This window comes from Salvelinus fontinalis, chromosome 28 (assembly GCF_029448725.1).
Source record: "Salvelinus fontinalis isolate EN_2023a chromosome 28, ASM2944872v1, whole genome shotgun sequence".
In the NCBI taxonomy this organism is placed as follows: domain Eukaryota; kingdom Metazoa; phylum Chordata; class Actinopteri; order Salmoniformes; family Salmonidae; genus Salvelinus; species Salvelinus fontinalis.
Genome location: NC_074692.1, coordinates 9,878,208 through 9,893,251, shown reverse-complemented (window position 1 = coordinate 9,893,251; position 15,044 = coordinate 9,878,208). Strand labels below are relative to the sequence as shown.

General features: G+C 43.7%; 2 protein-coding genes across 6 annotated transcripts in view; one reads left to right on the top strand and one right to left on the bottom strand.

Annotated features, from left to right (window-relative positions):
- The first annotated feature begins 284 nt into the window (after positions 1 to 284).
- LOC129826094 (protein FAM163B-like) lies at positions 285 to 4,675 on the top strand. Its single transcript, XM_055886417.1, has 2 exons — positions 285 to 394; positions 493 to 4,675. The coding sequence occupies exons 1-2, from the start codon at positions 302 to 304 to the stop codon at positions 910 to 912; spliced, it is 513 nt and encodes a 170-aa protein (XP_055742392.1). The 5' UTR covers positions 285 to 301; the 3' UTR covers positions 913 to 4,675.
- A 2,770-nt stretch (positions 4,676 to 7,445) lies between these two features.
- The window catches only part of adamtsl2 (ADAMTS-like 2), a 43,804-nt gene continuing 36,205 nt past the window's right edge, over positions 7,446 to 15,044 (bottom strand). For all 5 annotated transcript variants that reach the window (XM_055886412.1, XM_055886411.1, XM_055886414.1 and 2 more), the window contains 5 exons: positions 14,818 to 14,973; positions 14,502 to 14,672; positions 14,053 to 14,229; positions 8,782 to 8,926; positions 7,446 to 8,382 (listed from right to left, as the gene is read on the bottom strand). In XM_055886412.1, coding sequence (XP_055742387.1) covers positions 8,261 to 8,382; positions 8,782 to 8,926; positions 14,053 to 14,229; positions 14,502 to 14,672; positions 14,818 to 14,973 — 771 coding nt within the window. In that variant the 3' untranslated portion in view covers positions 7,446 to 8,260. The remainder of the gene's footprint in view (positions 8,383 to 8,781; positions 8,927 to 14,052; positions 14,230 to 14,501; positions 14,673 to 14,817; positions 14,974 to 15,044) is intronic.

The window sequence follows — 15,044 nt, the reverse complement described above, 5'->3', positions numbered from 1 at the left end:
TTCCAGGCGTTTTTTTTTCTTCAAAAGTTCCTACACTAAAATGGCAATATCACCATTTTGATTCTTTAAATTGACCAGATGATCTGAAGGAATAGACAATTACTGCACTATCGCCAGTCCTTTGATTCAAAGAGTGGAAGTGATCACTAAAAGCAGCAACATCAGATTCCCAATGAGGGCTGTTGGCAAGGATACAAATCTACAGTACATAACTGACAGATGATGTAAGTTTAAGCACCCTTTCAATCTATCTCTCCTCCTATCCTCTTCTCCTGCAGAGTGTTAATGGAGAGGATTTCGAATGTCAGCCGGGACAGTGGTTATCTGTGGTGGAATTCTAGCTACAGTCATCTTACTGACTATCGTTGCAGTACTGTGCTACTGTAGGTTGCAGGTAGGTTATAGTTTTGTCTAACTTAGCTATGATAAGTGCATGTATGCTCAGGGTTTATGGCGACCAGCTTGTTCACTCTTTCATATGTTTCTCTGCAGTATTATTGCTGTAAGAGGGAGGAGCCAGAGAGGGAGGAGGAGGAGCAACCGGACCTCACCACCATGTCCTCTCTCCCCACACCAGTACACACGGCCGGGGACCTCGACGTGATGACCACGCCCCCCTCCGAGCCTAACGGGCCCGTCTTTGTCTACACTCCGCCCCTGGTTCGCAAACCAGTGACACGCTCCCATACATTCTGCCCCTCCTGCACGCCTTACTCCCTGCCCTTCTACCTGCAGCACCCCTCCGAGAGGCTGCGTAACGGTGGCGAGCGCTTCAGCTACAGGACTGTGCAGCAGCAGGAGCTGGACCTGCCCATGGACCTGGCCAGCTTCAACCACAAGCTCAATCTCATCCGCTCTGTCACCATGAGGGAGGTGGTCACCCACAGCCACAGTGTCAGCACTGACGTGTAGCCCCCTGGTGGCTGGGAGGACCAATGTCAGGGACCTGACCTGTCTGGAGGGAATTTGATTTAACTCTTACTTAGTGTAGATATTTTCCACCTCACCAAATCGATGGGTACGTTCACTCACTCACACGATGTAAAGAGTTTTTTTTTTGGTCTCACGTGTATATGTATGGACACCTAGTCCTGAATTCAGCATTTTTTTCTCTCACGTCGTGCTTTCACTTCACAGGTTAATTTGTCAGTATGTTGATGCAATGTGTCTGCTCGTCTTCATTAGAGAATTATGATTCAGACAGCAAGAACACAGCAAGGACATGGTGTGTGTGTGTGTGTGTTTGTGTGTGGGGAAGCACATGAACAGTATTTTAAAAAGGGCTTAATATCATAGGCAGCATACAGGATCTGTGATTGTGAGGGAGACATTTTTTCTCAAGAGAAGCTGGCAGAACAGGGCCGCTGGAAAACGTGTGGCGAGCTGGCATTTGCACCAGCATTTTTTTTATCAGATGTGGCAGGGCTCCACAACCTTTGATTTTGTTTACAAAAATATGTTGACGAGAAAAGCGTAAAAACATTGGGGCAAAGTGCAGTTTTTTTAGACCGATTTGCCTCATGATTTATCAACTCGCTCACAATTTCTCTGTCCTTCACATCGCCATGCTGCTGCAGTGTCTTGACAAAAAATATGAACGGAAATCAAAGGTCGCGCTGGCCTGGCACACCCTCAGCTGAGTTGCCAACAACCGGATGCACCCAGTTTTCGGGGATACAGCTAACTCAATCTAGCTTCCTTTTCCGCTGAAAACCGGAGCTCCGCTCAGGCATTTCTTTTACACCTGCTACATTAGGTTAGGCCAGGCACAAAGCTCAAGGCACGCTTCACTTTCCTCAGTATTTAATTAGCAAATGTGATAACATATCATTCCCGACAGACACAAGCAAAAAGTCTACATAAATGTTGTAGCAGCCTACACCTGAACATTAGCAATCTGACATGCTGTATTGCATGGAAGCGAGACGATTCTTCAGTCTGGTCAACTGTAGGCTACTAACAACAGCAGCTGCAAACAGCTGCAAACACTCTGTCCCTCTAGCCTAGCTGAACCTGCCGGCAAATTGTGCTATTATTCTTTTTACTTAATTTGTCCTACATTCAGGCTGCAAGGGCGTTGATTGCCTCCATAACTAGCTTTAATGGTGAGCCGCCTGGAAAAAAATGGAAAAATATGCGTACTGCCTTAATAAAAGGGAAACACTCTTTTCACGCCACTTCTATAAAGAATTGATGTTTTCGTAGTAGGTTAGGAGAACATACACAGCAGGTTAGGATAATTACCATAGAAAGTTATGAGACTGGGTCAAAGGTTAGGAAAAGGGTTCGCGTAAATTCTCTCCTATCCTGCTATGACAATCACTTTGTATCGAAGGAGCGTGAAAAGAGTGTGTCCCCTTAACCCCCTCGAGTCGATTTCCAACGGCAAAATTGTAATTAGCATAATATCAAAATCCCCATCAAAATCCATCTGTTTAAGCTAGATAGATTTGCTTGGATGCTTTGGATGCGTTTCAATCCACCACATTCGCCGATGTCGCCCTTCCGCATCTGCGGTGAAAGGTGGCAGAGCTACAGCAGGATTTGGTGTTTGTCAGACCATGAGACATCACGAAAATCGGTCTTCTCACGAAAACGTCTTTAGCGGTTTGGCCAACACAATAATATGACCCCTTCTTGTTTTGCTCTCGGACGAACACAAGCCTCGCCTGAAGGTACCCGGTACAAGTTTAAAAAATGAATGGAAGTATATATGGGAGTAGTTTAGTGGCTAAAATCTGGGGTTAAATAGGTGTAAAAAATATATAAATAGTTTCCTGATCTTTCTTATATCTCTCAGATATACTTCAGAACAAACTTCCTTTTGATTTTTTGGGGACTATCTGTTGTCCCATGCAGTGAATCTGTTTCTATGGGCTAATAGCAGTAAGGCCAAATTCAATGTTTCATCAAATATTTTTTTTAATATATATTTTGGATACCTTAAGAGGTCTTACAATTCTAAATCAAATAGCTAAACGATCATTGGTATGGCCGTATTAAAACAACTCCATATGCTAGCTTAATAACCCTCCACCCTGTTAATAAAACACCATTTTTCACCACCATGCTAGAGTGGCTGATGCTACTTCCTGATGTTCAGCCAATCAGGTTACAACAGTCGGTTGCGTACCCCTGGCTGAACGCTGTGTACAACATCAGGAAGTAGCATTAGCCATTCGAAAATGTTTTTTTTTTTTTTTGCCGGCTCGGCATTAAAGCTAGTTAACGAGGAAACTGACGCCTTTGCAGCCTGAAAAAAATATGTTTTATGTACGAGCCAATGGCCAGGGGACACAAGTGTATAGCCGGCTGAATACATTCCTGTTGGACGCAGATGACAAACGACGTACAAGGAATAATAACGCCATCTGCCAGCCGGTTGGTCTACCTCTGGCCGGGGTAAACGAAGCGGAAACGTTATGTATTTATTGCTCCATTTGTTTGTGTTAGGAGAACATGTGAACGGGATCATATTTGGTTTATATTCAAACTTGGGCTGCCTAGACCTTTTCTATCCAAAATGATTAACCGGAAGTAACGAATAAACACACTAGCTGACATAGACTGTGAGTTAAATGTTGTATTAGGCCTACAGTTGCAGAGGGCAGGCCTCCACAATGCAAACTTGCATAAAGCAAGCTAAGCCCTGTGAGTTCTATTATCCAATCATATTGCTGTATCTATGTCTGTGTAGAGAAAACCCCTGTTAGTCTAGCTTTAAAATATAACTCATATGAACAGGTTGCTGCAATTTGGCAGCGTTTTCATCCTCCCCATGGCCAGGTTATTTTTCTCCTGGTTATTAAAAACGTGACCTGATTAGAAAACGCTGCTCTCATCATAGCCCATATTAAACCTTTTTTTTTATTTTTTTTATACAAGTGATGAATCATGTCATACCATATAAGGTCCAGAGTTGTACCTCGTTAGGTTACCATATCAGGAAAAACTGTGGGCCCCAGGAAAAAAAGAATCGCAGCACCACTCTGGGACCTGTGGTGCCACCTCCGAGGCATAGTAATAACTGTGTATGTTGTGTGATATCTGTACTGTACATTTTCTTGGGGTTTATGTATAGGTGATGACACATAAGTTACTGTAAGCTGCTAAAATAAGGACAGAACCCTAATATCTTAGTCTCATTAGCCTGATTCTCAAATCCTCTGAAGTGTTTTTGTTTAAATTTTGAGTGTCCTCTCAATATATTCTTAATAGAGAGGAAACTTAACTATTTTAAGAGCTCATTTGGTTCAAACTTAAAGGGAAAATATGTTTAAATATATATTTGAAGTGATTTTCATGTAGCTAATTGTCAAGTCATATACTTCAAGTTCCACAATAAAAAGTTAGTGTATGTCAATTGAGTTGGTTGCTCTAGTAATGTGTGTACTGTTTACTTGGCAAGTATGGGTGGCCAAACCCTTTTTGATTTCCCCCAAAAATGTAACATGGCATGTTTTGTTTGATTTAACAGTGTTTTGTCTTCTTGGTGTATTGGATATTTGTGTTTTATTTCAGCAGTAAATGTGAGAGGGAGAGCCCTATACAGAAACCAGCAGGTGGCATCAGGTCCTGGTATATGCATTTCCCATCAACTACTATGGATGAACCATATGTGGAATACAGCGTTTTACATTGTACAAATAGCGTCAACAATAAACAGATAGAACAATTTGTGCATGTTTTTTGTATGCTGAACACAACAAATCAATCAAAGAAACAGCTATAATTTACAGTTTTTAATCGAAATACAGGTAAATACATTGAGGACTTCAGTTAACAACAGTACAAAAGCTGATTACTTCTTTGTACAAAGAGGTATCAGTTACACAAAAACAGTACACTAGATATATATTGTAAAAAATGAGACACAAACTCTTCAATGTAATTCAACCTTTTCAAGTGTCAAGAATATTTCAGTCCATGAATGGGATAACTGTATGGCCATACCATATGTCTTTAGTCTTAACCTCTAAATTCACTCTCTCATTCACACTTAACTACCTGGCATTTAGTAACTTCATGAATTATATGCCATGATTGATAAAATCATGTGTGATGAGCAATAAATAAATTGTATGTTCTGCAAAAAATAGCAGTATGGGCCCAATAATAAAAACTAAAATGGGGCAGTTACACTGTATTGTACTATTTCTGATATCATAGTTAAGGATAACACTCAGTATAGACACCTTTCCTGTGCCACACACTAATTTAAAAGATAATTAAATAATATTCATAGTCAATATTTATCTTAAATTCAGACTAGACATGCAGTATAGTCAACCAGGAAATAATTTAATATATCTTTCCACATCAGTGTGGACCCTTCTCTTGATAGGTTGTTAATATTTGGAGCAATGACAGCGATGGTTGAAGAGATTTCTGGGGTAGGATTCTCTCTTCAAAAGACACAAATAGACGCACCAGTTCACTCTTTGCTCTCTCATCTATCCCCCTTGACTCTTAGTACTTCAGGGTGTCGTTCTTTGCATGTGCCCAACTGACAACCTCTCTGAAAGAAAGGTGTGTGGTTGTGGTTCAGACTGAAGCCTTTATCATATTCTAGTGTTCCTTCTCATTTGGATCAGGCCCTTTAGATATACTGTAGCCTACTGGGGGGTAGTAGAGTAACCTACTGGGAGGGGGGTAGTGGTAGAGTAACCTACTGGAGGGTAATAGAGTTACCTACTGGGGGGGTAGTAGTAGAGTAACCTACGGGGGGGTAGTAGTAGAGTAACCTACTGGAGGGTAATAGAGTTATTGGGGGGGGGTAGTAGTAAAGTAACCTATTGGAGGCGGGGGTAATAGAGTAGCCTACGGGAGGGTAATAGAGTAACCTACTGGGGGGGTAGTAGAGTAACCAACTGGGGGGGGGTAGTAGAGTAACCTACTGGGGGGGTAGTAGAGTAACCTACGGGGGGGTAGTAGAGTAACCAACTGGGGGGGGTAGTAGAGTAAACTACGGGGGGGTAGTAGAGTAACCAACTGGGGGGTAATATAGTAACCTACTGGAGGGTAATATAGTAACCTACTGGGGGGTAGTAGAGTAACCTACTGGAGAGTAATAGAGTAACATACTGGGGGGGTAGTAGAGTAACCAACTGGGGGGTAATATAGTAACCTACGGGAGGGTAATATAGTAACCTACTGGAGGGTAATATAGTAACCTACTGGGGGGGTAGTAGAGTAACCTACTGGAGAGTAATAGAGTAACATACTGGGGGGTAATAGAGTAGCCTACGGGAGGGTAGTAGAGTAACCTACTGGGTGGTAGTAGAGTAACCTACTGGGGGGTAGTAGAGTAACCAACTGGGGGGTAATATAGTAACCTACTGGAGGGTAATATAGTAACCTACTGGGGGGTAGTAGAGTAACCTACTGGAGAGTAATAGAGTAACATACTGGGGGGTAGTAGAGTAACCAACTGGGGGGGGGTAGTAGAGTAACCAACTGGGGGGTAATAGAGTAGCCTACGGGAGGGTAATATAGTAACCTACTGGGGGGTAGTAGAGTAACCAACTGGGGGTAATATAGTAACCTACTAGAGGGTAATATAGTAACCTACTAGGGGGTAGTAGAGTAACCTACTGGGTGGTAATAGAGTAACCTACTGGGGGGTAATAGAGTAACCTACTGGAGGGTAATATAGTAACATACTGGGGGGTAGTAGAGTAACCTACTGGAGGGTAATATAGTAACATACTGGGGGGGTAGTAGAGTAACCAACTGGGGGGGTAGAAGAGTAACCTACGGGGGGGGTAGTAGAGTAATCTACTTGAGGGTAATATAGTAACATACTGGGGGGTAGTAGAGTAACCTACTGGGGGGTAGTAGAGTAACCAACTGGGGGGTAGTAGAGTAACCTACGGGAGGGTAATATAGTAACATACTGGTGGGTAATAGAGTAACATACTGGGGGGGTAGTAGAGTAACATACTGGGGGGTAGTAGAGTAACCTACTGGGGGGTAGTAGAGTAACCTACTGGGGGGTAATATAGTAACCTACTGGGGGGTAATATAGTAACATACTGGGGGGTAGTAGAGTAACCTACTGGGGGGGTAGTAGAGTAACCTACTGGGGGGGTAGTAGAGTAACCTACTGGGGGGGGTAGTAGAGTAACCTACTGGGGGGGTAGTAGAGTAACCTACTTGGGGGTAATATAGTAACATACTGGGGGGTAATAGAGGAACCTACTGGGGGGTAGTAGAGTAATCTACTTGGGGGTAATATAGTAACATACTGGGGGGTAGTAGAGTAACCTACTGGGGGGGTAGTAGAGTAACCTACTGGAGGGTAATAGAGTAACCTACTGGGGGGTAGTAGAGTAACCAACTGGGGGGTAATAGAGTAACATACTGGGGGGTAATAGAGTAACCTACTGGGGGGTAGTAGAGTAACATACTGGGGGGTAATAGAGTAACCTACTGGGGGGGGGGGGTAGTAGAGTAACCTACTGGGGGGTAGTAGAGTAACCTACTGGGGGGTAGTAGAGTAACATACAGGGGGTAATAGAGTAACCTACTGGGGGGTAATATAGTAACCTACTGGCGGGGTAGTAGAGTAACATACTGGGGTAGTAGAGTAACCTACTGGGGGGTAGTAGAGTAACCTACTGGGGGGTAGTAGAGTAACATACTGGGGGTAATAGAGTAACCAACTGGGGGGGGTAGTAGAGTAACCTACTGGGGGGGTAGTAGAGTAACCTACGGGGGGTAGTAGAGTAACCTACTGGAGGGTAATAGAGTAACCTACTGGGGGGTAATAGAGTAACCTACTGGGGGGTAATAGAGTAACCTACTGGGGGGGTAATAGAGTAACCTACTGGGGGGTAATATAGTAACCTACGGGAGGGTAATAGACTAACCTACTGGGGGTAGTAGAGTAACCTACTGGGGGTAGTAGAGTAACATACTGGGTTAATAGAGTAACATACTGGGGGGTAGTAGAGTAACCTACTGGAGGGTAATAGAGTAACCTACTGGGGGGTAATAGAGTAACCTACTGGAGGGTAATAGAGTAACCTACTGGAGGGTAATAGAGTAACCTACTGGAGAGTAATAGAGTAACCTACTGGGGGGTAGTTTGTCGACTAGTAGTCTGGGGTAGAGGGCTCTTTGGCTGGAAGTAAGTGGGTTGCGGGTATGGGTTTGCAGTGGTTGGAGGTAAGGGGCTTGTGGGGGTCTGCTGGAAGTAGGGGGTAGGGATTGGGGGTTGGAGAGCTGCAGGGTAAGGTTTTGTAGGTGTTAGGCAATACTAAGAGGCGTGCTGGGCCCTGCAGGAGTGGCAGCAGGCCTTGCTGTAGTACCAGTGACTGCACAGGTTCACCTTCAGAGCCAGAGAGCAGTTGGTGGTGGGACGGTCCTGACAGCTCTCATCTGCATGGCAGAGAGACATATTTGATATGTTCAATGATATGGAAAAAGTAGCCTTATCACGATCCGAAAATACTGTAATGATAAACCTATCAATTAACTTATTAATTAATCAATCAATGCCTTTTTTACCTCCACAATCTAAATGCTTAGGACCTTAGGCTGTTATGAAAGAAAGAGGTGGACTTAAATAATACAATTAAAAACAAGTGCTTTAAACATGCTGTTTTCCGCGGTTGACTTTTGCCTATGACTAGACTGTAACTCTCCTAAAGTTGCCAGAGTGATTTGCTGCTTACATAACCTGATCCCAGATCTGTTTGTTGTCTTGCTAAGTCCTATGGTCATTGGAGTTGGCAAGACAGCACAAACAGATCTGGGACCAGGCTTTTGCTTACGTACCTGGGGGTTCAGTGGGACAAGGTTGCAGGGCACAGGTCTGCTTGGCCACAGGCTTGGTCAGGGGGTCACAACCTCTCACGATCTCCCTGCCCTGGTAGCACTTCACGTCTCTCATCCGGACACCCACACCACATGTCTTAGTGCACTGGGGAGTGAACAGACCATACGTCAGCACTATACCAGGGTTATACCAGGGTTATACCAGGGATATAGTGCTGCAGACAAACTGATCCACCGCATTACACCAACAAGATCTAGGATCCAACTTCACGGCGTGTCTGCCTTGATGTTCATAAGACTCCACGGACCCCCTCTTGCGCAGTCGAACCCAGAACAATATGTGACCACTTGGTTACGGTGCTGTTCTTTCAGCACCACAATTAGAAAGTCACTCAAATCGCTTAAAATAACCTTCATCAAGATCTGTTCCCTACACCGAGTAGTCATACTCATCACTTACTATTAATACAAATAGAAGATGATCACTTCTCACAACAGAGTATTTCCCACGTGGGGACCAGGATGAATATGTATGAACTTTCCAATTTGTAAGTCGCTCTGGATAAGAGCGTCTGCTAAATGACTTAAATGTAAATGTAACAACGGTGCTCGTATAGTAAAGTTAGATCAAAGCTGAATCAATGTTTCCCAAGATCACAATGATTAATTAGCATTTTACATAACATAACTGAATATAATAGCATATACAGTTGAAGTCTGAAGATTAGATACACCTTAGCCAAATACATTTAAACTCAGTTTTTCACAATTCCTGACATTTAATCTGAGTAAAAATGTCCTGTTTTAGGTCAGTTAGGATCACCACTTTATTTTAAGAATGTGAAATGTCAGAATAATAGTAGAGAGAATGATTTATTTCAGATTTGATTTCTTTCATCACATTTACAGTGGGTCAGAAGTTTACATATACTCAAATAGTATTTGGTAGCATTGCCTTAAAATTGTTTAACTTGGGTCAAACGTTTCGGGTAGCCTTCCGCAAACTTCCTACAGTAAATTGAGTGGAATTCTGGCCCATTGCTCCTGACAGAGCTGGTGTAACTGAGTCAGGTTTGTAGGACTCATGCTCTTTTTCAGTTCTGCCCTCAAATGTTCTATGGGATTGAGGTAGGGGCTTTGTGGCCATTCCAATAACATGACTTTGTTGTCCTTAAGTCATTTTGCCCCAACTTTGCTTGGGGTCATTGTTCATTTGGAAGACCCATTTGCGACCAAGCTTTAACTTCCTGACTGATGTCTTGAGATGTTGCTTCAATATATCCACATAATTTTCCTGCCTCATGATGCCATCTATTTTGTGAAGTGCACCAGTCTCTCCTGCAGCAAAGCACCCCCACAACATGATGCTGCCACCCCCGTGCTTCACGGTTGGGTTGGTGTTCTTCGGCTTGCAAGACTCCCCCTTTTTCCTACAAACATAATGATGGTCATCCTGGCCAAACAGTTCTATCTGTTTCATCAGATGAGAGGACATTTCTCCAGAAAGTACAATCTTTGTCCCCACGTGCAGTTGCAAACCGTAGTCTGGCTTTTTTATGGCGGTTTTGGAGCAGTGGCTTCTTCCTTGCTGAGCGGCCTTTCAGGTTATGTCGATATAGGACTTGTTTTACTGTGGATATAGATACTTTCGTACCAGTTTCCTCCAGCATCTTCACAAGGTCCTTTGCTGTTGTTCTGGGATTGATTTGCACTTTTCCCACCAAAGTACGTTCATCTCTAGTCTCCTTCCTGAGCGGTATGGCGGCTTCGTGGTCCAATGGGGTTTTACTTGCGTACTATTGTTTGTACAGATGAACGTGGTACCTTCAGGCATTTGGAAATTGCTCCCAAGGATGAACCAGACTTGTGGAGGTCTACAATGTTCTTCTAAAGCTTCTAAAGCCATGACATCAATTTCTGGAATTTTCCAAGCTGTTTAAAGGCACAGTCAACTTAGTGTATGTAAACTTCTGACCCACTGGAATTGTGATACAGTGAATTATAAGTGAAATAATCTGTCTGTAAACAATTGTTGGAAAAATTACTTGTGTCATGCACAAAGTAGATGTCCTAACCGACTTGCCAAAACTATAGTTTGTTAACAAGAAATCTGTGGAATGGTTGAAAAACGAGTTTTAATGACTCCAACCTAAGTGTATGTAAACTTCCGACTTCAACTGTAGGATAGTAGGCCTATAAAATGTTACAGCCAAAACAACTCCTAAGTCATTTCTTATCTGAAGCTGAATAGTGTAATTGTTTTCCTCATGTGGCCAAAACTTAACAGAGTGCGCCACTAGGCAGGATATATGCTAAGATTATTTTTTAAATAGGCCCACAAGCAACGCTAATAGTTTTTTTATCACCATCTGCTTTAATTCACCCACGAAACAGTCATTCCAGAAGATGTAAAAGCATATTCCCACAGTATGCCTAACTTAACGTTTGAGCTTATTAAAAATGTACAATATGCGTGGGCATAGGCAGACGTTGCAATTTGAGGATGCATTTGATGCATAGGCCTATTCTAAACTCAACAACAAAAATAAACGTCCTCTCACTGTCAACTACATTTATTTTCAGCAAACATAACATGTGTAAATATTTGTATGAACATAACAAGACTCAACAACTGAGACACAAACTGAACAAGTTCCACAGACATGACAGAAATGGAAATGTGTCCCTGAACAAAGGGGAGGGGGGGCTGTTAAAATCAAAAGTAACAGTCAGTATCTGGTGTGGCCACCAGCTGCATTAAGTACTGCAGTGCATCTCCTCCTCATGGACTGCACCAGATTTGACAGTTCTTGCTGTGAGATGTTACCCCACTCTTCCACCAAGGCACCTGCAAGTTCCCGGACATTTCTGGGGCGAATGGCCCTAGCCCTCACCCTCCGATCCGACAGGTCCCAGACGTGCTCAATGGGATTGAGATCCGGGCTCTTCGCTGGCCATGGCATAAAACTGACATTCCTGTCTTGCAGTAAATCACACACAGAATGAGCAGTATGGCTGGTGGCATTGTCATGCTGGAGGGTCATGTCAGGATGAGCCTGCAGGATGGGTACCACATGAGGGAGGAGGATCTCTTCCCTGTAACGCACAGTGTTGAGATTGCCTGCAATGACAACAAGCTCAGTCCGATGATGCTGTGACACACCGCCCCAGACCATGATGGACCCTCCACCTCCAAATCGATCCCGCTCCAGAGTACAGGCCTCGGTGTAACGTTCATTCCTTCGACGATAAACGCAAATCCGACCAACACCCCTGTTGAGACAAAACCGCGACTCGTCAGTGAAGAGCACTTTTTGCCAGTCCTGTCTGGTCCAGCGACGGTGGGTTTGTGCCCATAGGCGACGTTGTTGCCGGTGATGTCTGTTGAGGACCTGCCTTACAACAGGCCTACAAGCCCTCAATCCAGCCTTCCTCAGCCTATTGCGGACAGTCTGAGCACTGATGGAGAGATTGTGCAGATTGTGTGGTGTAACTCGGGCAGTTGTTGTTGCCATCCTGTACCTGTCCCGCAGGTGTGATGTTCGGATGTAATGATCCTGTGCAGGTGTTGTTACACGTTCTCTGCCACTGTGAGGACGATCAGCTGTCCGTCCTGTTTGCCTGTAGTGCTGTCTCGGGCTTCTCACAGTACGGACATTGCAATTTATTGCCCTGGTCACATCTGCAGTCCTCATGCCTCCTTGCAGCATGCCTAAGGCACGTTCCCGCAGATGAGCAGGGACCCTGGGCATATTTATTTTGGTGTTTTTCAGAGTCAGTAGAAAGGCCTCTTTAGTGTCCTAAGTTTTCATAACTGTGACCTTAATTGCCTACCGTCTGTAAGCTGTTAGTGTCTTAACGACCGTTCCACAGGTGCATGTTCATTAATTGTTTATGGTTCATTGAACAAGCATGGGAAACGGTGTTTAAACCCTTTACAATGAAGATCTGTGAAGTTATTTGGATTTTTACGAATTATCTTTGAAAGACAGGGTCCTGAAAATGTCTTTTTTTGCTTAGTTTACAATGATATTTAATAGTCTACATTTGCCGGTACAAACTTGAGAAACTTGCGTTCCCTCACCAAAAAGAAATAGCGCTACATCACTGGAACACAACCTCTCACGATCTCCCTGCCCTGGTAGCACTTCAGGTCTCTCATCCGGACACCCACACCACATGTCTTAGTGCACTGGGGAATGAACACAGCAGCACGGCTCTTTGACTCTGTACTGGTATCCCTTGTATAAAGTCTTCTTATTGTTAATGTATTGTGTTATTCTTATTTCTTTCGCTCATTTAGCACATATTTCTTAATTACTTTTGAAAACTCTGCATTGTTGGTTAAGGGCTCGTGAGTAAGCGGTTCATGGTAAGGTCTACTACGCCTATTGTATTTGGCGCATGTGACAAATACAATTTGATTGGATGATTTTGTTGTCTTTAATAGAACACCATCTACAGTGAGCTCCAAAAGTATTGGTACAGTGACACATGTTTTGTTGCTTTGGCTCTTTACTCCATCACTTTGGATTTGAAATGATACAATGAATATGAGTTTAAAGTGGGCGACAGGGTAGCCTAGTGGTTAGAGCGTTGGACTAATAACCGAAAGGTTGCAAGATCGAATCCCTGAGCTGACAAGGTAAAAACCTGTCGGGTCCTAGGCTGTCATTGAAAATAAGAATGTGTTCTTAACTGACTTGCCTAGTCAAATAAAGGTTAAAAAAAGTGCAGGTTGTCAGATTTAATGTGATGATACATAGTCCCACCATTTTAAGGGCCCAAAAGTATTGGTACAAGTTCTCTTATGTGTGTATTAAATTAGTCAAACGTTTAGTATTCGGTCCACATTCCTAGCACCCAATGACAACATCAAGCTTGTGACTCTACAAACATGTTGGATCGATTTGCTATTTGTTTTGGTTGTGTTTCAGATTATCCTCTTGTGCCAAATAGAAACGAATGATAAATGATGCATTGTGTCATTTTGGAGTCACTTTTATTGTAAAAGAATATAATTTGTTTCTAAACAACTCTACAGTAATGTGGATGCTACCATGATTATGGATAGTTCTGAATTAATTGTGAATAATGATGAGTTAGAACGTTACAGCAGCACCAATATCATACCCCCCCCCCCACAAAATGCTAACGTCCCCTGTTATTGTAATGGTCAGAGGTTAACATATCTTGGGGGTATGATATTTGTAGCAGGTGAGTGTGACCGACTGCCTTTGTGAACAATGTCATGGTTGAAATGGTATTCACCTCAGACCAGGGCGTGGTGTACCACTTGAAACAGGGCCTCTCGAAGCAGGTGTTCTCGTCTTCTGGCCTCTTACTGGCACCACAAGCCTCGTCGTCGTGGGTCTGGAACTTCCCAGCAGTGATGCCGGCGCACTGCACAATTCTCCACTTCACACCGCGGCCACATGTCGTGTTACACTGAGAGGAAAAAAAGACTGCTCTCAGCTAATGAATCTCGAACCAAGAGAACGTCAAGAAAACATATATAGAACATCAACAGAACATTGGGATAACATTGTCAAAACATCAAGAGAACACCAGCAGAACATCAAGAGAACATCAAGGTAACATTGTCAAAATAGGACGCAAACAGATCATTAAGAAACCATATATAGAACATCATCAGAACATCAATAAAACATCTGACAGAACATCAACAGAACATCAACAAAACAACCCAGTTGCCTTACACTCTCCCAGTCCTGAGTGAGCCAGTGTGGGGCACAGTCCTTCTCCCCACAGGGATGGATGGCCAGGGGCTTATTCTCCGGAGAGCACTGGGATTCAGGCACCACACGGCCCTCTGGTGTCTTACAGTACACGTGACGTACCATCTTCCCCTGGCCACACGACCCAGAGCACTGCAGAGGTCACAGTTTCAACGGGGATGACACGGCAATAACACATTGTATTACTGATCCAGAGAAACAGCCAGTGCAATCACTATTTGTATCAGTCATCAACGTACCATAGAAATGTAGTAATGAGTGGAAGTAGTGTACTCACCGGCCCCCACTCTGACACAGTCCACTGGCGCTCGCAGGGCGGGCCTGTGCAGTTCTTGGTGTTAAGGGGGCGGGTCAGGGGATCACATGACTTGGTTTCATCTGAACACCTGACCTCCCGGGTCACCTGGGCCCTGCGGCCACACTTCGCTGGACACTGTACAGGAAAGAGGAGAGAGGACACACTCACCTTCAATATCACCTACAGTTGCTCAAACAGTAGGATGC

What these genes read in the sequence shown, in the direction of transcription:
- LOC129826094 (XM_055886417.1), top strand. Translation starts at nt 302, where the DNA reads ATGTCAGCCGGGACAGTGGTTATCTGTGGTGGAATTCTAGCTACAGTC. An exon ending in TGTGCTACTGTAGGTTGCAG is followed by an intron (nt 395 to 492) that starts GTAGGTTATAGT and finishes GTTTCTCTGCAG; the next exon opens with TATTATTGCTGTAAGAGGGA.